The sequence below is a fragment of the Camellia sinensis genome, chromosome 6 (genome assembly GCF_055761805.1).
Source record: "Camellia sinensis isolate YWXY chromosome 6, ASM5576180v1, whole genome shotgun sequence".
Lineage (NCBI taxonomy): Eukaryota > Viridiplantae > Streptophyta > Magnoliopsida > Ericales > Theaceae > Camellia > Camellia sinensis.
Genome location: NC_138966.1, coordinates 74379720 through 74402641, shown reverse-complemented (window position 1 = coordinate 74402641; position 22922 = coordinate 74379720). Strand labels below are relative to the sequence as shown.

Genomic DNA, 22922 nt, shown 5'->3' with positions numbered 1-22922 from the left:
AAAAGAGGGGGCATACTGAATAATCCGCGTCCGATTCTTGTGGTTGGGAGGACGAAATCTCTTTGGGGAATTTCTAGTTTACTAACATCTAACTTGTAACCCTTTGTTTATTTAGTTGAGTATCATACCTTACTACTTGATGTTATATTTATGATTGTGTATTAGACTAGGAAAAATGGATGGGGTGTGTATGTGTTTACTGGGCATTCAAAGCTCACGGCGTATCATGCCAGGTGCCGAAGAGGAACTTATAGCTGGAAACAACGAGCCTGAAACCTTCGAAGACTTTTGGCTATCTTAGGAAAGTTAGAAATTTCCTTTTGATATTTTGTAAGACTCATATGAAGATTTAAATTTTCTTTTTGGGATGTAATGTAATGGAACAAGCTTTTGAAATTAAGGATATTTGTGGTTGTTATGTACTTATATTCTAATATTTATATGTATACACCTTATCGTTGCTTATGAGACCTTGTGTCAATACCTTTTAAGATCTATCAAAAGGGTAGTGCGCTGCCTAAGAAAGCCGGACTTAAAAGGGAGGCTAATTTGACTCCTCCGGCGATCTGGGATCTTACTTGGCTATTGACCATAGGACTCATTAGTGACTTTCCCTTGACTACAATCAATAGTGTAGATTCGGGACGTCACAGTTTAAAGAGAAAGGAATGAAAAAATGACTCAAAATATCATTTTCTTGGACTAATATACGTGCAAACTGTTTAAGTGACCAAAACACCGCTCGAACGTCAAACACAATAAATAACACCGCTCGAGTGCATAATGACCCTTTTCCTGAAGTTCAGACCTGCGAAAGAACGCTCAAGCGCAAGAAAGGCTGTTAGAGCGAAGATACCACACTTCTAGTAGTTTTTCAAATTGTAAAAGAACGCTCAAGTGTAAGAAAGACCGCTCGAGTGAACTGGCAAAAATTTGGATAACTACTCTTTTGAAAAACTAACTCCCAACTTATTTCAAACACAACCATAACTCCCAAATAATCAAACTCCACTAGTAACAAGATAAAAATGAGATAAGCAATAGTTAGGGACATGGATTCCCAGATTCAAAAGTAAGAAATGGGTCGGGTCTAAATCGAAATTGTTATAGATGTTGCTTCAAAGCCCGACATCCTTGAGTCATGTGCCCTTACTCATAGTGGTAAGCACAATTCTTCGCAAGGAATCTGTCCATAAACTCCCTTGGGGTTTTCTATAGAGGCATGAAGTAAGGCTAATTTCTGATTCTTTCCAAGATCCTATAGATCAGGATCTTGAAGACTGTGCTCACGACTTGTATGCCCTTCAACCCCAACTCAGGCCTATCTGTGTTGGCTCCTTCTCGGCTATGTTTTGGTGAGTTGTTTTCGTTTCTCCTGCTTTACTGTACTTTCTTTCTTTGATTTCTTGTCCTTCTCTATCCGTGTATACTTTTCAATCCTTGACATTAGATCCTCCATGATTTTTGAGAGGGTTTTTGCAAAAGATTGCCAAAATGGCCAGTCATCCTCCAAACCGTTCTTAAAAGAAACGACTACTAGCTCCTGGTTACGTGCTAGAATCTAGTTGTAAACTTCATAATACCTCGTGGCTCAAGCCTTGAGACTTTCGTCATCGTCAATCTTTAATGCTAACAAGGCATCGAGCCTCAAAGGCTGTAACCTGTTAGTCAAAAATCTGGCCACAAACATCTTGGCCAGGCCTTCTCAACTCTTAACTAATCCTTTCGGTAGTTTTAGGAACCAGTCATATGCAATTTCACCAAATGTCGACAGGAACACCTTGCACAACAGTTGCTCGTTTCCACTCCACAGAGACATAGCATTCAAATATAAATCGACATGGAAGTTAGAGTCGGACTTACCATCATGTAACACTGGTATGGTGAATCTTTTAGGTGCCTCGAACACATCTAATTCCACTGAGACCGGTGACCTCAACTGCACTGTGGACATAACCTCGGCACTATCCTCTTCCTTTGGAGGTAATCCCACAAGTCCTCTTTCGTCCATCAGAGGGCTCGGCTATCGACCGAATTCAACCTCTTCAGTGTGCTGCTTTTCATACTAGGATGTATCCTCTTGGACTTCTCATCGTCTACTACTTCATCGGGGCAAGGACCCTGTCCGTTAATCTGCTAAGATCCCTTAATTTATGTCTCTCTTATTCTTTAAGAATCTGTTCTTCGTGACTCTATCGTCCGGTGTTCTATGATCACCGATTTGAATCACAGGTTTCTTTCCGTGCTGCGGGACAGTTGGCACCATTGTTTGCTGGGCATCGACTTTTACAGCAGCCGTTGGTGATGTTGGTAATTGCAACACCGGTTACATCACCTTGTTCTGCATCGTGAAGTTCACAACAATTTGCAGGTTCGCCAGCTTGTTTGGCAGGTTCTTTACTTTGTCATCCTTTTGCATGCATCAGACCTTCCACGCCTGGAAATCGCTCTCGTTGTAATACTCCTCTTGGTTGCCCCTCTTCGGGCTATTACAGCCCTTAGTGGCGTTGTTCACTTCCGGGTTTACCTCTTGTACTTCATCATCATTGTCTTCTTCTTCGGCGTTTAGATCAACATACTTTTCGTCCTTGCTGTACATGTCATCCCCAACTCTCACTTCTTACCCGACGTTGGCTATCTATTCCTGCTAAGTTCCCACAAATTGTGTCAAATTGTGGGTGTTGATTTCTGACCTCACAACCAAACTGATTTCTTTGCCGAAATCTAAGGAACTTAACTAGAGAGCACACGGAAAAATAGATTAAGCCAAGCACCTACACACAATAAAGTAAGAAATATCGCAACGGCTCATCCACCCAGAGACACTCTAACAATCAAGTCAGTAATTTATTTCACAGGATATCAACTCAAGTACTCAATTCACAATAATAATACCTTACACCCAGCCTCACTTTATAACCAATAGTGCCCTCGTCCCCTAAAAGTATCACTTCATAAGACTCAAATATAACACTTATCTCAGACTCTCAACTAAATAAGAATGATCACACTTAAGAGTATCATCTTTATCGAAACAAGGAGTCTCAACTTACTTAGGACTCTTGCCCTCTATCAGACAATCTCAGATTCTAATCAGCTTGCTTGGTTCCATTTTTCCAAAAACACTTTTCAGAAATTCTGTTTTCTTATTTTCCGTGTTTTTACTAAATTTTCTTTAATATTTTAAGTAATTTTTTTACTTTTTAGACATACCTAACATAAGCATACCTAAAAAGTAAAAAAATTGTGAAAAAAAAACTTTTTGAAAATTCACCAAATACCAAAAATACAAAAACAAATATGAGAATTCAGTACATTTTTTTATATTTTTATGTATTTATTAATTTTTTCACAAATTTTTTACTTTTTAGATGCATCTAAATAAGGTGCATTTAAAAAAGTAAAAAAATTGTTTAAAATTTTAAAAATATTCACTAAAAACAAAAAAACACGAAAATAAAAAAACTTTAGGCTCCGTTTGGTAAACCTCTCAAATTATAGTTCCACCCATTGATTTGAGTGTATTGTTTGTTTTGAGCTTTCAAATCATAATTCTACACTCATTTCTCAAAACTCAATTCAAAACATAATTATTACTTTTCAAAACTCACAACTAAATACATAATTCAAAATTCTTTTCAAAACTTAATTCAAATCAATATTTTAATTTTGTTAAGATTTTAAATATTTTAATATTTAAATATGTTACGATTTTTTTAATTTTTTAATTTTTTGAATATTTTTAAATATTTTAATTTCAAAATATTACGATTTTAATTTTTAAAATTTTAAAATATTTTATAAAAAGATAAATTCAAACTCTAGTTTATAAAAATATTTTTAAATATTTTAATTTTTTTGTTATGTATTTGGTTACCATTTGAGTGTAAAATTGTGAAAGTAGTATGGAGTTTCGAATTATGTATTTGGTTATGAGTTTTAAAAATAATTTCTTAATTGAGTTTTTTTTTTATATGTTTGGTTACGATTTAAGTGTAGAGTTGTTTTTAAATTTAAAATATTAACATTATTTTAAAATTTTTGAATATTTAAATTATTTAAATTTTTACCATTTAAATTTTTTGAATATTTATTTTAATTTTTTACTTATTAAATTTTTTAGATTATTTAAATTATATAAATATTTATGATTTAAATTTTTTGAATATTTATTTTTAAAAAAAATTATTTCCTTTGTAGTATTTTCAATTAAAAAATTGATTAATGTTATTTTCTGTTAATAATAAATTTTTTTAATTGAATTTTAAAAAGAGTTTGGTTATGAGTGTTGATCAGAATTTTCAATAGTGTAAAAGTAGAATGTTTTGTTATGAGTTATAACAATTTGAATTAAGTTTTGAAAAGTCTTTCCAAAACTCATAACCAAACAAATTTTCTTACTTCACATGTCAAATCAAACTTTCAAAACTCAATTTCACATTCAATTCAAAACTCAATTTAAAAACCATAACCAAACAACTCAAATCATAATTTCACAACTCACAAATTCAAAATACAACTTTTACTCTTAAATTATATTTACAAAACTATACCAAACACAATCTCAATTTTCAAAAAACTTAATTCAAAAAATTCAAATCAAACCCACTAAATATTACCGCAACATGTCTCGACACTATCCTAAGAACCTTGGTATATGGCTCATTCACATGGCATCTCAGATGGTCACCTCAACCCCTTGAACAATCCAAAAATATGTCCCCATACTTTTTATTAATTAAATCACTAAGATGAAATACTTTTCTATTAGTTTTTAACAACATTATCACTAAATAATATAGCATATTGATTATTTTTTTAAAAATCCAAAATTTATCAACATAGTACTCAAATATTGATTATTTTTTTAAAAATCCAAAATTTATCAACATAGTACTCAAATATAGTACTCAAATATTGATTATTTTTTTAAAAATCCAAAATTTATCAACGTAGTACTCAAATATATGACGTGGCAAGTCTTAAATTCTACGTAAAAGTGAACACGTGTGGATTAATTTGAATTTGATAATGCTACCTACACCCATTAATGGGAAATGCTAAAGGTTATAAATTTTTTATCAAATAAATGTTCAAATGTCTCACATGAGTGTGGGTGTAGGGTCACACTCATGTGAGATATTTAGTCATTTATTTGATAAAAAATTTAAACCCTCTAGCATTTTTCATTAATATTACGAGTTTCACACCTATATAAAACATTTAATTGGTAGAAAATTTAATATTCCTAACATTATCTCCCATTAATATACATATTAATATATTAATTAATGTTATAATATTATTATTAATCACATTTTATACGAGGAATTAATATTTAAAATCATACGAATGCCAAATGCCACTACATATATCATTATTCATCCGAATCAGGTCAAAATCAGAACGTCACAAACTTTATTGGGAGAGAAAGAGAAGGGGAAAGGGAACGAGAGAGAGAGAGAGATGGGGTGTTTTGCTTGCTTCGATGGTGGCAAGCAACAGAGAAAGGAAGAAGAACGGTTAGCCTCTCTAGAAGCTCGATCTAAAGCTGCCGATGCCGCCCAGAAGAGGCAATCTCTCTCTCTCTCTCTCTAATATATGTATCCATATCGTTGTATATCAGTCTCATACTCAATCGCTGATCGTGTCTTGATGTGAATATTGTTAAATGTTCCAGTTTGTTGTCTTACCATGCTCATATTTGGAACTATTGCTATGTTGGGTATAACTCTGTTAGGGTTTATCTAGATATTATCATTGGGATTTCGAGATTCAGTGATCGAATGAAACCACAGAAAAAATTATTTTTCAATTTCAGGAAAATATGGATAATTCGGATATTTTTCAAGAGTTCTCTTTGTTCTGTTTGAAGGACTATTTGTGTCTCTTTTGTAGGATTGATTTTAAGAGTTTTGGGAATCTTATAAAGTTATTATGGCTTTGTGGTTACTTTGTTCCAACGAAAGGATATTAAATTTGACTGCTATTGGAAGGGCAGTGGAACAATTTCATTTCTATGAGTATTCCCCTTAAGACCCTTTTATTTAATATGGAAAAAATAATTTTGGAATGGTATTTATTCATTGACCAAAAGAAATGTGGAATATAAGGAACCATTATTTTGTTGGTTTTTAAATTCCACTCTGATATCCCGCTTTCCTTATTATCTGTAGCGTTAGATTTGCGCGGAAGTATGGCAAGAAGCTAGCCAAAATGTGCAATATAAATAGGCCATGCTACTGATGGCTTCCTTGTTCTAATAATTCAAACATCTTGTAACAAAACCCTCAATATTGTAACTCTGGCCTTGAAATACATGAAATACATATCCATTACTTTAAAAAAAAAAAAATTAGACGTTGAGTACTGCTCAGGTATGACATGGATATGGCTCGGATGCGTCATGAGTGTTGAGAATATAATATAACTAATAAATTTGTCCATCTCTCTAACAACTTAAGCTTTTAGATGGGTTGATGATCAACAATTTAATATGGTATTAGAGCAAACAATAGATTATGTGTTCAAATCTCACTGCCTACCCAATAATTAAAATACTTGCACGTGTTTGGCCTGCTATGAAGAAAAGCCTAGCCACATGTGAGCGTGAATGTTGAGAATATAATATAAATAATAAAGTTGCCCTTCTCTCTAATTGCTTAAGCTTTTAGATGCGTTGGTGGTCAACAATTCAATAATGAATATTGAACTCTGGTTTGTACCTTGCTTTAAATATATATATATATATATATTTTGCATTTGGTTTATAATTGTTATATATTATGCACTACTACAATTCAAGTATATATTATTTTATTGATGTAGCCTGGCTGTACATGTATCCTACTTTCTTCTAGTTTTTTTGTATTTGCGTACCCGTAAATGTACCCATACTGGCATTTGTACCCATATATGTGCTTCATAGCTTGCCAAAAACATAAATACTAAATGCATGCGTTCCAAAATTACATGTTAATTACCATTTGTAAGCACCTATGTTACATGGACTCGGGTATGAGTGTCAGATGTAGCTATGTATGTAGAGATCAGACTCACCAAATCATAATTTAATGGTACGCGACTCGGCAAAAAAGCGTCATATTTTTATATTTTTAATTATGTGGGACATAATGGTGTTATATGTAATTTACAATGTCAAAAAAAATATTTATAGCAATTATACAACAATATTTACATATAATAATAGTGATATACACAATTATATAAGAAGTATCCGTTGAAAAGTATCCGGCACATATCTCATACCATTGTTGGAGTGTCAGGTGTCCAACATGGGTATTTGATTTATTTTGAAGAGTCCATGTAACATAGGTAAGGACTACATTTGTGTGTTGAATGCTTGCTGTCAATAAATACCATGAAAGTGTGTGTAATGTCCAGGGCGGCTGGCATGAGGCTTGCATTTCCATTACTGTTATATTCAAGAATGCGTGGGAAGTTTTTGTTCACATTGTTTAGACATTCTATAGTTAATTAAAACGACAGGGAGAGAAGAACAGGGAATGAAAATCTATTTGCTCTGTGCTGTATTGGTCGACATTTGTCTATGACCATAATTGCAGGCAGGAGCAATTTGATCAGTCTGCTGCAGGAAAAGCTGCACGTGCACAGCTAGCAGCAGCTGCAAAGCAATCTGCAAACTCTAACAAAGGCGAACCAGTTCTTAAGGTATTGCTTGATTGCTAGTATTAATTGATGCTATTTGTTTACTGCATCAATACCTTGTTATATTATTTGTCCTTGTGGTCTGCAACGTTGGCAGCCACCTGCTTATGATGCTATTCTCCCCCTAATTATAAGCACTTCATCACATTAATATACGTTGATTTGAACTTTTATTGTTTAATTCTGTGGATGCAGTGGCAGGTGGGATGAATGATTCAACTTTTTCTCTTCTCAACGGCAACCACTTATTGTGAGTTTATGCATCTCTACACAGTGTATTCTTGCAACCGATTAATTAATGTTATGCAATCTTTGATTCTTCTTTTTGTGGGTATGATCACCCGCTATATCATGTAGCATTTGGCCACAATTTCGTCTTGTATGTTTCTCAACAACTGTGACCTACATTTCTTTGATTGCACACAAAAATCATTCACGGCAGGCTTTCAATCAATTGATTGTACATGCAATTAATTTATCTTCCATTGATATTATCGTATTGACTAGAAGGATGAAGACTAGAATTTGATAAACAGTGACCAATATATATATATATATATATATTGGAAAGTAAAGAAATACTTAAAAGAAAGAGCATAGATACATCATATAAGGGCTATGAAGCACGGACACCTCTCCAAAGGTAGCGTGCACGTGTTGGACACAGACACACAGTGGACACGTGTCGGACACTCTACAAGAGGTGTCCTTTTTTTTGAATTTTGAATTTTGTCAGTTGGACACACGAGGATACGCGAGGAAAAATAAACTATCGAAGGCCCTGCAGATGTTCAAAGATGTCGATCGAAGGCACTTATGAGGTATTCTTCTTATTCTCTTCGTTTTTCTTCGCTTTCTTTTCAATTCTGTTCTTCTCTTCAATTCAGCTCTTCTTCTTCTCTTCGATTCTACTTCTCTCTTCTTCTCTTCGATTTTGCTTATGCTTCTCTCTTCTCTTTTCTTAATTTTGTTTTCTTTTCTGTTTCTCTTTTCTTAACTTCGTTTTTCTTCTTTTCTTTTCTCTCTCCTCTTGGTTCTCTGTTTTCGGTTTTTATTTTTTCCTCTTCTGAGTAGCCCTTTTTTTATTTTTTTGGGTATCCCTTGTTTGCTGAACCTAAAATGCATAGAACAAATTAGTTTTATTTTATTTGAAGAAAAAAATAAAATTTTATTAAAATCTTTTGGGTATTATGTTTATTAATTACCTTCCGATGATTTTTTTTTTTTTTTTTTAAAATTTTAGACATATAATAAATAAATAAAATTATATATAGTGAACGTGTGCCCAGTGTGTCGTGTCCTCCGTTTTTTTAACATTTGTGTATCCGCTTATCCGTGTCATGTCCCGTGTCTGTGTCCGTGTATCATAGTATAAGGGGCATACCCCAAGCTAGATAAGGATAGACACCATCTAAGACATGGGGACCATCCAATAGGTAAAAGGCCATGTGTAACCATATGAAACTAACAAAAGACAAAAGAAACAAAGCTACTACCATTTGTCCTGCATACAAAGCCAAAGTCTAATATCTACCATAGGACAAAGGCTCTATTAGATATTGGCCACAAAATGGAGACAGGATGCCCCCACTCATGTTGTAACCAAGTGTTTGGCTGACTGTTGCTTATACCTTTGAGACGACAAAGTCTAGTTCTCACATTCATGATCGCTTCTTCAAGATGATGTACACAGTGGCCGAAAGCAAGCATTGGCACAACAATTTGATCATGTTCTTCCCGTTCAGCTGTGTAGCTGCCCACTCAACCAGGTCCTTCCATTTTAACTTGGCCATTGAACATTACACTTTTGACCTTGTTGTTTCCATGTCCGTCCAATGAAGGAACAGTCAAAGACAAGATGTTTATGATCCTCAATTTGGTATCTTCAAAAGACAACTAACAGAGGAAACAATTCCATATGCCAAAACTGTGACCAATTAAGTAGTCATTGCTACTGAATTACATAAGAAAACAATTTATGTCATTTGAATGAATAAAAACGTGAAAATGTTTGGGTAAAACAAAATACCAAACCAAAGTGGTGTTGGTGTGGGTGTGGGTGCTTGAGAGATTTGCATAAGCTGCCCAAAACACCTCTCACGTGTACCTGGTGCAAAGATTAAAGATACAATTTGTTCAAAGATTCTATTGTAACCCGGTATGATCTCCTCTAGAAGTCCAACATGTTCACGGAAACTATTTCATACTATTGATCTTTAAAGTATGGATGGATATGAGATACAGGATATGGGTATGACACCGTATGGATATATTGATGCAACAATTCCTAATAAAATTGAATATAAATAGATTGAAGATACACTACTAATATATAAAATCTATATGAATCTTTATACATGTATAAATTAAAAGGGAAATTTGTCATGGAATTTGCATTTCAATTCGTTAGTTGGGTTCAAATATGTGTCTCTACAGCTAAGTTTTCTGTGGTTATTAATGCGGAGTTAGTGTACTACTTTATGGGGGCTAAAGAGCTTAGGCAAGGGGATCCTATTTCCCATTATCTGTTCTTATTAGTAATGGAGGGTTTTTTGGCTATCTTAAGGAATAAGATGGAAGTGGGAAACTTCACTTATAATCCTAAATGTGCTGCTTTAACAATTAGCCATTTGGCCTTTGCTGATGATATGTTTGTTGTGTGTGGTGCTGATCAAGAATCCCTTTCCATTGTTAAGGAGGCTTTGGATGATTTTTATCACTTTTCTGTTCTGCAGCCTAACTTGCGAAAGAGTTCTTTGTTTTTCTCTGGTGTGGCTGCTGAGTTACAATATGTCTTATGTGCCATTTTGCCTGTTCTATTGGTACTTATCCTGTGAAATACCTTGGGGTTCCACTCATTTCTTCTAGATTGTCTTATCATGAAGATTGTTTACAAATTCTTCAGAGGATTAAAAGCTGGTCCAATAAGTTACTGTCCTTTGGTGGTAGATTACAGCTTGCTCAATCTATTCCATGGAGTATGCAGGTTTATTGGTGCTCTCTTTTCATTTTGCATCAAAGGATTTTAAAGGAAATTGAAGGAGTAATTAGATATTTTCTATGGACAGGGACTGCTTTGAAGCAAACAGGTGCTAAAGTTAGTTGGGATTTTGTTTGCTCTCCTAAATTGGAAGGTGGCTTAGGTTTCGAACCTCAAAAGCTTTGGAATAAAGCTTACATGCTTAGACATCTGTGGGCCATTAGTTAAAAAGCAGACACTCTTTGGGTTAAATGGATTCACACTTTTGTAATCAAGCATAAGAATTTGTGGCATATGACCCTTCCTCAAGATTCTTCTTGGACAATTAGGAAATTGTTCAAATTAAGAGTCTTGGCTCAGCCTTTAATCAGATATATGATTGGGGATGGAGGTGAGACTCTTTATAGTTGGATAATTGGCATCCAATTGGCGCTCTGTATAAAATCTATGGTGAAGGAGTGGTTAGGAATTTAGGAAATTCCCTACTTGCTAAGGTTTCTTCCATTATCAGGAATGATCATTGGAGATGGCCTAGGCTTAGAAACAGATCTATTCTTCATATTATTGAGAACACCCCCTGCTGATTTTTTGCCTAGTCCTGAGCATGGGAATGGAGGTTCCTTCTCTTTGTGTTCTTTGCAATTTGTCATATGAATCTCATGATCGCCCCTTTTTTTAATGCCCTTATTCTGGTTGGATTTGGGGGCAAGTTTTGAGGAGATTTCAGGTCTCTAGAGTGCCTATGAACTGGTCTGCTGATTAGGACTGGTGCATCCTAAGAAGCACGGACACTTCTAAGAAGGTGACGTATCCGTGTCGTGTCCGTGTCGGACACCGACACTCTTTGGACACTCTTAGGACACTTGTCCGATACTCTTCAAAACGTGTCCTATTTTTTAAATATTTTTAAAGACCCGGACGCTCTTTGGACACTTGAAGGACACACGTGTCAATTGTTTAAACACATGTTTGTATAAATTCTATTGATTATACATATGTGAAACTAATTAACAAAACAACTTAAGATACAATAATAAAACAAAAACCATATAAATTTATAGGAAATAGTGCTATATTGCATTTTTTATTATCTTTGAATGATATATTCATATATATAATATATAATAAATATATAAAATTATATATTTCATGCGTGTCCTCCACGTGTCGTGTCCTGCATTTTTTTAAAATTAACGTGTCGGCGTGTCCGTGTCGTATTCGTGTCGTGTCACGTGTCCGTATCCATGCTTCTTAGGGTGCATCTCAAATTTGAGAGGCAAGAGCTTCAAGGCTACAGAGTTTAAGCTTGCCCTTTCTGCTGCTATATATCATATTTGGCTTGAAAGGATATGATTTTTAGCAATAAAGCTTCTGATGCTTGTGCTGTTTTCCGTACTGTGGAAACAGATGTGAGGGATAGAATTTGTTCATGGGCTGGGGTGCATAGTTCTCCTTCTAATAGGGATGTTGTCAAGCTTGGAACCTTCGATTGAGAATCTTGAGCAGTAGAATTTAGCTCTCTTTTCTTTTCTTTTCTTTTCTTTTTTTTTTTTTTGGCTTGTCTTTGGGCTTGTATTATACTTTCTTTCTTGAATAAATTTTACCTTATTAAAAAAAAAAAGGGAAATTTGTCATAAATATTTTTTTCTTTATTTATCTACCAAATATTCTCCATTTCAAACTTATGATATATTCACAGAAGAAATCTTGAGGTTATATTACGGCTAAATGAACTTGAACCAGGATTTAATCTCACTATTTCCCAATTCTTCTTATCTAAGCAGTAAGCAAAGTAATAAAAGCTACTCTTGTATTCATTTTAACAATTGTATTCTAATGCAATGCAAGCAATACCACATGTTAGTTTCGAGATAGATCGCATACATGATCTAAGAGTATCTAAAAGGCACCCAATATGTTTTTTAAATTAATGAAAATTACTTCTAAATTATAGATATATTTAGGAAATATCAGATATGTATCCGTGAATATTCGAGGAGTATTGTGTCCAATATGGATACAACTCTCTTCTAGAAATATTCATGCTTCATAGTTGTCGGTCTTGCAAATTACTATAGCAAACTTAGGTGATTTAGATGCATTATCCATTTTTCATAAGCTGACCATAGTTTCGCTGCTCAAAAATGTGTACAAGGAGGAATTCAATAGTACTTGCCTGCCATTCAACTATGAGAAACAACTGAAAATGCCTTAATTGGAGGTCGGATTCAATTTATGCTATTGGACAGTTGATGATAGGTAAATTGTCATTCACATATTCACTTCTAAACTTCATCAAGTGGAAAGTTCACGATCTCTCTTTTGCGATCATGTCATAATAAAAAAATCTTACTAAATTATTTCTAAGTGTTCTCTGATTATACCAAAAAATGAAAATATTCTTTCATATATTTCAGAAAAATAGTGAAATTTGAAAAAAAAAAAAAACTGTCTTGTTATGTGAAAAATCATATTTTAATTGAGGGAAATAAATTCCAGCTACTTAATGAACGATTTTGTTCAAGTCCAAATAGTATGTGTGCTCAAGGGAATTCTGTTGGGGCCAAATTTTATATGAGCTTTTGGTATATAAAAGAGAAAAGGGAATTAGGAAGATATTTGCTTTCTTTCAGTCTCATTGAAGGCATGCCTATCTCTAAGAACTATTGGTCATCATATTTTGGGCATATGAGAAATAAGATGGTGTCGTACAGTTCAAGAGCACTTCTTATTTGTTCAGCGGCATTAGCCACTAGTCCCATAAATTTTTTGAATATTTAGAGATGGTTTCTCATTTTTCCAATCTTATTGTTTGTATTTTAATGAATTATTTTCAATTCTCTAGAGCTGCAATTATATTGCTCTTATAAAAACAGCAACCAAATATTGCCTCTTATATGGAAGTATGGGAAGGTTATCTCTGTGTTCACCTGTTAAATGCTTAGGCTCTTGATAGTTGGATAGAAATCATAGACCACATTTAATGTATCCTTGAACCACGACATTGATGCAACAATATCAGCACATTCATTGGAACTATTGGGCATGCTATTCAATATTATGTGGTTGTCTTTTCTCTACAATTTCCATCCAACTAGCAATTCCCAAAATTAGATAAGCTCTATAGATGGTAACTCACAGCAGAAAGTCAAATTTATCAGTTTAATGGACTGCAAAATAGAAGAGAAGAGTATGTTAATGATTCTAAAAGTTAGTGATCCTCACTGGTTTTGTTTTTGTGTTTTTGCAGTGTTTGAGAGTACTAATCTCTCTTTCATTAGTCTTCTTGTGTTCGTCAAGCCTTCAAAGCGTCTGCTGTAAATGGTTCTTTTGTCCAGATCTACTTGGAATAAATAATTATGTAATACAAACAGAAAAATAAAGTTGAATGTAAAATGCATCTTTGGTCCAGGTCTGATCTCTGTATAGAAAAATTTGTGAAAATAAAGTTGAATGCAAATGCTTCTGTGGTCCAGGTCTGATCTCTGTACAGCAAAATTTGTTACCATTTCTTCTTTGTTTTCTTGTAGATTATATCATTCTCCATCATATTGTTGATAGAATTCAGTTGCTTTTCCTTCTAATTTCTCCTTTGGATGATGGGATCTAGCAAGGTAATTATTGTAGATGTTGAATCTTTCTTCAGCTAAGTTTACACTGCAGCCATTGCGACCTTTATCCAAGTCTTTCAAATGGAGAATGAAATTGTTCCAAATTTCCAACACAGCAATCTAAATGATGTGTTCTGCCGTTTTCTGCAATGTGTATCACTTTTATTTCTCTCAAGAATTGAACTTTACTGTCACCTTTATATGCTGCTCTCGTTTTCATTCCTCTTTGTAACGGCTTTTACACAACAATAGCAGTGCATACTCTAAATGTAGTTGAAAATTGGAATGAAAAGAAGGTGATTTCTGTGTGGTTTGTGTTTTATAACATCCCAACTTTCAGCAAGCCACTTTGGTCAGTGTAGTATGACAGCCTGAAGATAAGTATGGAATTTATGATCCCATTTATGAATTCTGTAGTTAGTAGCTGTCATACTCAGAACTTTTATGGTCAGACCTACTATCATTTCTGATTTAATTTTTCGGTTATGAATGTGCAACCGAATTTTCTTCAAGGGACTTGTGTCATGCTGAGCCCAAGGAGTACATTACGGCTGAGAATGGAAGCTTTTTCCTTTGATTACCTTGAACAATGATAGTGCCAACCACTCTAATTCCTCATGGACGAGTTCTAATTCTTACAGCTTAACCACTCTTTTAGATGTAATTTGATTCAGAAGAAAATAACCCAAACAAATTCTATCAATAAATACATTTCTTGCAGTGTGGGTTGGTTGATGTTACAAGACCTGGTAAGTACACTTCTTTCTTCCATTCAATCCAATGTCCCTCACCTTGATAAATCAATATACAAAATCTTTGATTACTATAAACTTTTCTCTGGTGAACCAATCTGGTGAATCTTTTGGGCATTAGATTCTTGAAACATCACAAAAAGCTCGCTGATCTTCAAACTTGCCTTACCAGTCATACAAAGCTTTGAACAGGAGCTGACATCTTTAACTCATGCGCAGCTTGGAAAAAATCCGCTGCTTGCTGCATTGAGCCTTCCATCTTATAAACCAATCCAAGGTTCCACCATGCATCGTGGTTCGTGGGTTCTAATCGCAGAGCATTCATTAAGAAGCTTCTTGCGATGGGGAGAGATCGACTGCTCATTTTCATCAGTACAACTGCAGTTGAAACAATAGTTGGGACATAATCGGGTTCTATTGACAATGCAATTGTGAAGGCAACAAGGGCTTCTTTGTATAACGATTGAGCTTTGAACAAAGTACCTGTAAATGAGTTCAAAGAATCATACAGGTAAGCTTTTCTGTTTGTACATTCATGTATAAAGAACTTCATTGAATTGGAATTGAAGTCGAACCTGTTGTATGCCAATTTTCAGGGGAGTAAAATTCAAGCGACTTGGCTTTGCCTAGACAAATTTCTGCATTGGGCCATGACTCGAGCTCTGTATAGACCTTAGCCAAATCTTGCCAAGTTTCCATTTCGAATATTCTTTCCTTCAATAGCTGTGCAAGAAAAGAAAATTCTGAGAGACAACTTTTCTTCTAAGATTGCTCAAGGAGAAATGTCATAACCAGTACACCAGAACTCCCAAGGCTGTACCAATTTTTTTATTTTTTATTTTTCTGGAGAAATAACAATATAATATTATATATAAGAGATAACAGAGTTCAACTATCAGTTAAGGCCACTCTTGCCAACACATGAGCCACCTTTACATGCTGTCTAGAAACCTTAGTAATACAAACATAATCTAACATATTACAAAAATAACATATATGTTGCAACAGATTCCGTAGATCCCATTCAGTCCTGCTACCATCTTGCAACCGCTGGACTAACTGTAGTGAGTCCTTGCTTTAACATTGTTCAGCACACACCATTTTATTTACTTCAAAATAAAGCTGTACTTGGATCTTGGATTTTTTTTTTTTAAAAAAAAGATTTTGAGAGGAAAATGCGAAATAGCCTAGGACTTGTTTGGTTATATTTTTGTTTTCATCGTTTATGCTTTTCGTGTTTTTGGACAAAAATAATGACTCATTTTTTACTTAGCAAAAAATAAAAAAATAATGACTCATTTTATTTTTACATGAAAACAATTTTCAAAAATTCAATAACAACTCCTTTATGTTTCCTAAAAACTGGATTTTTTTTAATTAAAAAACAAAAAGTTAGTCAAACAAGTTTCTTTATTTTGCAAAACACAAAAATAAAACCAAACACAAATACATTTGTGTTTTCCTAAGACTGTATTTAGTTCATGAATTTGGGGAGAGATTTAAAAAAGAAAAAGGAAAAAAGAAAAATATGTATGAAACTAGGTGAAATGTAAATATGTTTTATTTACATTTCACTCACTTTTTTCTTTTCTCCTTTCAAATCTCTTTCCAAATCTTTAAACCAAACAAAACCTAAGAAAATATTGTTTTGGAATTCCTTTCCGCTCTACTTGCATAAATAAGTCATGCACACGAGGGGTCGTAACAAATCTAATGACACCATATGAAATATATAGGGCAAATTATAGCAAATCCCAACTATAACCCAATTCCTAGTTGTCCCCCTAACGTTTAAAATTCGACAGTTTACCCCATTCAAGTATATAATTAATTCGGAATGTCATTGACGCTGTTAACGAAAATTATTATTTTACCTTTTACCCTTTAATTATAACTTTATAAGCATCTTCCTAATCAGCACCTAATTTCTTTTACAACCAATCACCACCTACTTCACTACCTGTTCTGGTGTTTGCAAGGTCATGGAAGTGAACTTTTTCCATCTTTAATCTAATATCTCAAGAATATCATCTTAAACTGGTAAAAAGAATAAGGGTAGTTTCATCTTAAAAATGTAATTAATACGTCATATGGTGCTCATGTGGCATGTTTTCATCTAAACCCTATCAGATTACGAATGGAAGGGGTTTAGTGTCACAAGGTTAAACTTGAAGGGAGTTAATTTTCGAGTTTTAAACATAAGCGAGTAACTCAAAAATGGATCACAGTTAAGGAGGGTTTAGTGTAATTTACCCAAATATATAATTATAAGTCAATACTCTTTTTTAAAAGATTTCCAATCAAACCTTAGTTTAATCATTTTACATTACAAATTTATGAAGTATACTAGTATATTTTAGAGAAATTTCAGATTATACGCACCTCAGAATCGAAGTCCTTACTTTGTTCTTTTTGTGCTTGAATAAGAGCTAGCAAAACTCCGTAGCTTTCTATTGCTTGCTTGGGCTGTTCTTGAGCAATCTGAAGAACAGCTTTTAATCTAAGAAGTTCAAACTGGTCAATCCTTCCAGTCTCATCCAAAGCAAGATCAACTACAGTTTCAGCATCTGTGATTTTTTGCTCAGCAGATAATGTTAGAGCTAATAGCTTCCAACTTCTTCTCGAGCTTCCAGATACCATATCGGAGTACATCATTACATTATCAAACGCTGCACTCAGATTCCTTTGCGTGGCGTTTTCTAACCCAAGGCTAAACATTATTTCTGGGTCCTCCTCACCAATTAGAGCAGCACGGTTTAGCGAATTTAATGCTTCTCTATGAAAGCCAAGTCTTTCAGAATCTGAAACGGTAATTCTTGCTAAATTCCCATAACAAATGCCGAGGAATTTGTGAGCCTGATCTGAGAAATGCCCATTTCGATGACTTGATAAATCAATCACTCTACGAGCGAAGTTTATTCCCTTGCGAGCATGTTTTGGATGTTGTGAACACAATTTTGCCCCCAACAAAAATGAAGGCAAGTGGGGTTCGTGCCTTGCTTCTGAATACCCTGAAACCTTCTTTAGAAGGTTCAATGCCACCTCATTTTGACCCACAGCACTATAACAAAGAGCAAGAAAGTACCACCTCTCAGCTCGAGTGTATGTACCCGGAATGGCCTGTTCCACATGCGCTGCTAGAGGTTCGAATTGCCCACACATGGAGAGTGCAAAAGTCAGATGATCGATAATTTCACAATCCCACTCTATTTCACCATATAACACCTTCTTCATAAGGATAAACAGCAAAAGAATTGCTTCCTCTGTGTTAGTTTTAGGGGTGGTTGAAGCCAATAGTTGGAACTGATGTGGAAGGCTTGTTTCAACACCTCCATAGAGCAATGTGGCCGCTAAGTCTTTTTGTACACCGGCCAACCTTAGTGGGTCCAAATTCCAAGGCCTGACTAAAGCCTGTCGATATGCAGTTATCGCTTCATCGAGAAAACCTGCTTGTATCCACAACTTGGGGAGCAACCCTAGTGCTTTGTGGAACATCTCTTGCAGCTTAACGTCTTCACCAATGTCCTGTGGCATTCCATTAGGCAATGCCGATTCAACTATTTCCAAAATTGTTTTGCACTCCTCGGCAGCCTCTATAAATTTAAAACATAAAAAATGTGAATAATCTATGCAACATATCAATAAACGTTCAAACCATTGCAGTCTACAGTTGATCAGTCATCCTGAATTCTACCCAAAGAACTAAATTGATACAAATAATTAGCCATCTGGCACAACTAGGGCCGCAAGCCAAGTTGAGCTGAGTAGTATGTCGTTCAAATTTGGTTTGAAAACTTAACGATTTTCAAAATATGTTCAAACTTGACTTGTTTACAAAAAAAATCAATCTTGAATGAGCTTTTAATGAGTTGAACATGAGTCGAGCTGAAATCGTTTGGTTTTTTATAGTGTATTTATGTTTATCAAGCCAAACGGTAGTTTATGCAAACTTGGTTTAAAAACTTAACAAGTTTTAAAAAATATATTCACCAACTTACCGAGTTGATCTTGAACAAACTTTTAACAAGCCAAACACGAGTTCAAGCCGAGTAGCTTGGTTCATTAGGACAACAAATTCCCACAAATTGGAAGGCCATACTTATTCATCCCATTCAAAATTTATTTGAAAAACAATAACATTTGAAGTATTCATGTTCTTTAGTTGTGATATAGGCCGATAAATAAGTTGTCACAAGAGAGAGAATGGATATACCTTTAAATCGCCCAAGCTGCTCCAATGATTTTGCTTTGAGAAAAATTGCTTCAAGAAGAAGGCTCACAGAATGCAGTGTCATTACACCTAACAACACATTTTTGCCTTTGGAACGAGGTTTTTGTTGCCGGGTTCTCTCCATGATAGCCTTAGTCATCCTCGGCGACAAAGTTCTAATGTCGATTCCCCGGTACACTTGAAAGGCAGCATCAAAATTCCCTCTTTGGTATTCAAGTCTCCCCAGCAATGCCCTAGCTTCCTGCAACCCAAACACCAAAATTCAATGCCATAAAAAACCAGTAAAACGCAATGTACTAATTAGCAACATTGATTGAGAAGTCTCACAAACACAATTTAGATAAAACACACTTCATAATTCAATGAGAGAGCCTCCTTCAAAGTGGACTCAGCTTCATCCACTTGGGCATCTTCAAGTTTTGAGTCCCAGTCCCCGGTCCTCGACGAAAGCCCACTTGCTGAGAAATCCCGTGTCGCCAGCGATTCCGGTGATTCCGGCGCCGGTTCTTCCAACTTCTGCTCTCCTGAGCAATAACACAACATCTTCTCCACAAAGGAAAATAATTTTTTGGTCTCTTTTCAGATTTTTGACTATATATAATAGTCAACTTTCACCAAAAAACTGAATTGAAACAGTCTTCAACAAAACCCTCAATTTGCAAAGAAGCAAGAACATTGAAGCCCTGTCATAGATATATAGACTTGGAAATGAGAACTATATAACAGCTATTGAAGCACGTAAATCATCAGATAACATAACATTTGGGACAAAGTTGTATGCATTTTTTGATCATAAAACAGAGGTTCAAAATCAGAGAACAATGAAGATCAAAATGTCGTAATGGCCAATCCGATTTTGATCAGAAAACTGAACAATATAGAGAATATAGAACAAAACCCATGTCAGATAATCCTCGAAGAACCTCATAAAACTCGGAGAAACAAAAGGAATTTGGGACAAAGTTAAAAGAGATGAACATCAAAAGAACAAGAAAAGTGGAAAAAAAAAAAAAAAAAGCAGCGAGACACAAGAGAAACAGAGCTTTGGACATACCATAAAACCAAAAACCCATAGGTAGCCCTGAAAGCAACTTGTAAGGTCTCTGTTTCTCTGTCTCTCTTCTCTTCTCTTCTCTTCTCTTCTGGGTTTGAGGCAAAGCCAAATGATGTGCAAGTTAGGTGAAGGCAGAGATTATCTATTGGGTGTAGAGATCTGAGTTTGATAGCCCATTTTTTATAATTTTTTTGGGTTCTTTTTGTATCTGCTCAGCTTATTGTTAAGAGAGATTTGCAGATATGTGGTGGGTGGGTAGTGGGGTGCAATGGTGGTTGGAAGGTTTGCAGAGGTGTTTGTATATATATGGGGTTATATGTTTTGGTTTGAATTTTGTTTGGTTTATGTATTTATGGAAAGACTTCAAAGGACAGTGATATGGGCAGGGCACCACATGGTTTTGTTGAAACATGACTACTCCTTTCAGCTTTTCAATTAACTTTTTCAATTTATTTTTTTCAAAAAATCTTTATTCGCAAGTAAGGTTTTTTTTTTTTTTTTTTGGTCACATCTGTGTATTATGGCCTACTTTGGAAATATGATTAAAAATTAATTTTTTAATTTTTTTTGATTTTTTTTAAAAATATATATAAAAAATGAGAGAGATCATGTGATCTAAAATAAGTTAAAAGCTGAAATATGACTTTTAACCATCTTCCTAAAATACCCCTATATATCTAGTTAGTATTGGGCATGTAACACACTTGTTTTGGTCATGTAGAACTTTGTTTTAAAAATTTAGGATAAATTACACTTACACCCGTTGAGGTTTGGATTTAATACATATCACTCTCTAACGTTTGAAAAATTATACTAACTCTCTTGCCATTGTAATTATTTAGACGGAATGAATATATTGAACTTGTACACTCTCTCTTTTCTTACTTTGGTTTACTTCCTTTATTTTTTTTTTTTCATTTCTTTTGCATTATTTTTTTTTCTAATATAATTTCTACTATTTTTCTATTAGGAGTTGTTATTTTTTATATAAGTAGATGGTTTGTAAAATGAGACTATTAATTACAGAGATGAGAATGTAATTTCCAAAATATTAATGAGTGAGATGTAATTGAATCAAATCTTAAGAAGTGTCATTGTAATTTATCTAAATTTTTAGTTCTTTTTATAAGTTTATATTGTAAGTCAATTTTGGATGTAATTAGGTAATTTTCAATACAATTTTAACTAGGTAATCTCTCAACTTGACTGCATCCAATCAAATTGTGCATATTTATTATTATTATTTTATTTTTTTTTTCTAGTAAGAGGGAGATGACATGGAGGAAGATTGTTTAAGATTCCATCCAACTAGTGAGCATGGCATGGGTTAGGTATTTTTGTGTAACTACACCAGTTTGTTGTTTGTTGCCCTTGTATTTTATTAATCTTTTTATATACATATATTTAGAAAAATAAAATAATCAGTCAATGCTAAAAATTAAAAACCAAAAAATAAAACCAAAAAAAAATCTAAATATTTGCATCTTCATGTGAAGACGCTCGGAATCACTATTTCAAATTGTCTCAACGAACTCTTAGTACCTTACATTAAAAAAAAATAAGAAAGTGATTTAAAGTCTCACCTTTATAAGGTAAAATAAAGTCTACTTTTTACCAAAAATAAATAAAAAATGAAAAATAGAGTCTACTTTTTCTGATGTGATATTTTTGTTGTTATTTGTGGATCAAATGATGAAATACCTCGGAATCCCAAATACTTTCACTCATTGTTAGGTGATGTTTGGAATACAATTTTTCCTCTCAAAAAGAATGCAAATTTTTTATTATTTTTTTTTTTTTTTGACTATTTTAATTATAAAAAGATAAAATATATTACAAAGTTAATAAAATAAAATATCACATCTAAATCATAATAATTTTATTTTTTCTCTCATAAAAGTCAAAAAGTTAAAAAATTTATCCCAAATAAGACATTTTAGCTCTAGATTAAAATAGTTAAAAAGCAAAAAACCAACCCACATCACAAACGAAGGCTTATGAAACAAATTTTGTGAGCTTGAGGATAATTACTCAGTAATTTCAAAGTATAAATACGTAATATTGTAATTGGTGAAGAAATGGGTATGTAGGGTATTATGTTAGGCAATTAAGAGACATGACAAGGCATAATAAATAATGATTGGCTTACCGACACACGGCCTTATTTGGTTTATTTTTGAGAAAATTTTTTGAGAAAAATTCTCTACAAATAAATTTTCAAGAGTAATTAAACCAAACAAATTTTTTCAAAAAAAATCTTAAAATTTTATTTGGTTACCTACTTTCCAAAATCACTCTCTCTTATACACATCAAATCAATCATTTTTTTTTAAAACTCTCTCTCCAAAATAATTTTTCAAAATCATTTCTGAAAAAAGACAAACCAAACAAGTTTTCGTACTTTTTATCTCAATAACTACTCTACAAATACAAACCAAACACACCGATAGTATTTCGAAAATATTGAATAATTTTCCAAGCTTGAGTGCCATCATTTGTTCTAAAAAGAAAAGAAAAAAAATATATCATTGTAATCTCACATGGCAATAATATATTTCAGTGTTTTGAATTTAGTTTTCTGAAAATTGAATGTTTTATTTTTTGT

The 22922-nt window shown here is 33.8% G+C and overlaps 3 protein-coding genes across 6 annotated transcripts; 2 read left to right on the top strand and 1 right to left on the bottom strand.

The window, feature by feature from the left end:
- The first annotated feature begins 5352 nt into the window (after window positions 1–5352).
- Window positions 5353–14144, top strand: LOC145792702 (uncharacterized). 3 transcript variants are annotated; one of them, XR_014332465.1, is made up of 6 exons: window positions 5364–5573; window positions 7587–7692; window positions 7885–7939; window positions 8426–8510; window positions 12825–12928; window positions 13920–14144. XR_014332465.1 is itself a non-coding variant. In XM_082874003.1 (4 exons), exons 1-3 carry the CDS (start codon window positions 5353–5355, stop codon window positions 7897–7899), a joined length of 342 nt encoding a protein of 113 aa, XP_082730129.1. In that variant the 3' UTR covers window positions 7900–7939; window positions 13920–14144. The 3 variants fall into 3 exon arrangements, 1 of the variants encoding a protein (XP_082730129.1); XR_014332463.1 differs by lacking the exon at window positions 12825–12928; XM_082874003.1 differs by lacking the exons at window positions 8426–8510; window positions 12825–12928 and having other exon boundaries at window positions 5353–5573.
- On the top strand, window positions 9913–12162 carry LOC145793362 (uncharacterized). The gene is made up of 4 exons (XM_082876174.1): window positions 9913–9940; window positions 10126–10511; window positions 10595–10675; window positions 12016–12162. The coding sequence occupies exons 1-4, from the start codon at window positions 9913–9915 to the stop codon at window positions 12160–12162; spliced, it is 642 nt and encodes a 213-aa protein (XP_082732300.1).
- A 688-nt stretch (window positions 14145–14832) lies between the features above and the next one.
- Window positions 14833–20719, bottom strand: LOC145788593 (protein NPGR1-like). Of its 2 annotated transcripts, none has more exons than XM_082874002.1 (6): window positions 20318–20719; window positions 19615–19946; window positions 19246–19504; window positions 17415–18625; window positions 15608–15755; window positions 14833–15515 (listed from the first exon to the last, which is right to left on the bottom strand). In XM_082874002.1, exons 2-6 carry the CDS (start codon window positions 19804–19806, stop codon window positions 15205–15207), a joined length of 2121 nt encoding a protein of 706 aa, XP_082730128.1. In that variant the 5' UTR covers window positions 19807–19946; window positions 20318–20719; the 3' UTR covers window positions 14833–15204. The 2 variants fall into 2 exon arrangements, with proteins under 2 accessions (XP_082730128.1, XP_028080389.2); XM_028224588.2 differs by having other exon boundaries at window positions 19591–19946; window positions 20318–20589.
- Between the last annotated feature and the right edge of the window lie 2203 nt (window positions 20720–22922).

What these genes read in the sequence shown, in the direction of transcription:
- LOC145792702 (XM_082874003.1), top strand. Translation starts at nt 5,353, where the DNA reads ATGCCAAATGCCACTACATATATCATTATTCATCCGAATCAGGTCAAA. An exon ending in GCCGATGCCGCCCAGAAGAG is followed by an intron (nt 5,574 to 7,586) that starts GCAATCTCTCTC and finishes CCATAATTGCAG; the next exon opens with GCAGGAGCAATTTGATCAGT.
- LOC145793362 (XM_082876174.1), top strand. Translation starts at nt 9,913, where the DNA reads ATGGATGGATATGAGATACAGGATATGG. An exon ending in ATATGAGATACAGGATATGG is followed by an intron (nt 9,941 to 10,125) that starts GTATGACACCGT and finishes GTGTCTCTACAG; the next exon opens with CTAAGTTTTCTGTGGTTATT. An exon ending in CTATTCCATGGAGTATGCAG is followed by an intron (nt 10,676 to 12,015) that starts GTTTATTGGTGC and finishes TTGGCTTGAAAG; the next exon opens with GATATGATTTTTAGCAATAA.
- LOC145788593 (XM_082874002.1), bottom strand. Translation starts at nt 19,806, where the DNA reads ATGTTGTGTTATTGCTCAGGAGAGCAGAAGTTGGAAGAACCGGCGCCG. An exon ending in GCAGCTTGGGCGATTTAAAG is followed by an intron (nt 18,626 to 19,245) that starts GTATATCCATTC and finishes TTAAATTTATAG; the next exon opens with AGGCTGCCGAGGAGTGCAAA. An exon ending in TGAAAATTGGCATACAACAG is followed by an intron (nt 15,516 to 15,607) that starts GTTCGACTTCAA and finishes ACTCATTTACAG; the next exon opens with GTACTTTGTTCAAAGCTCAA.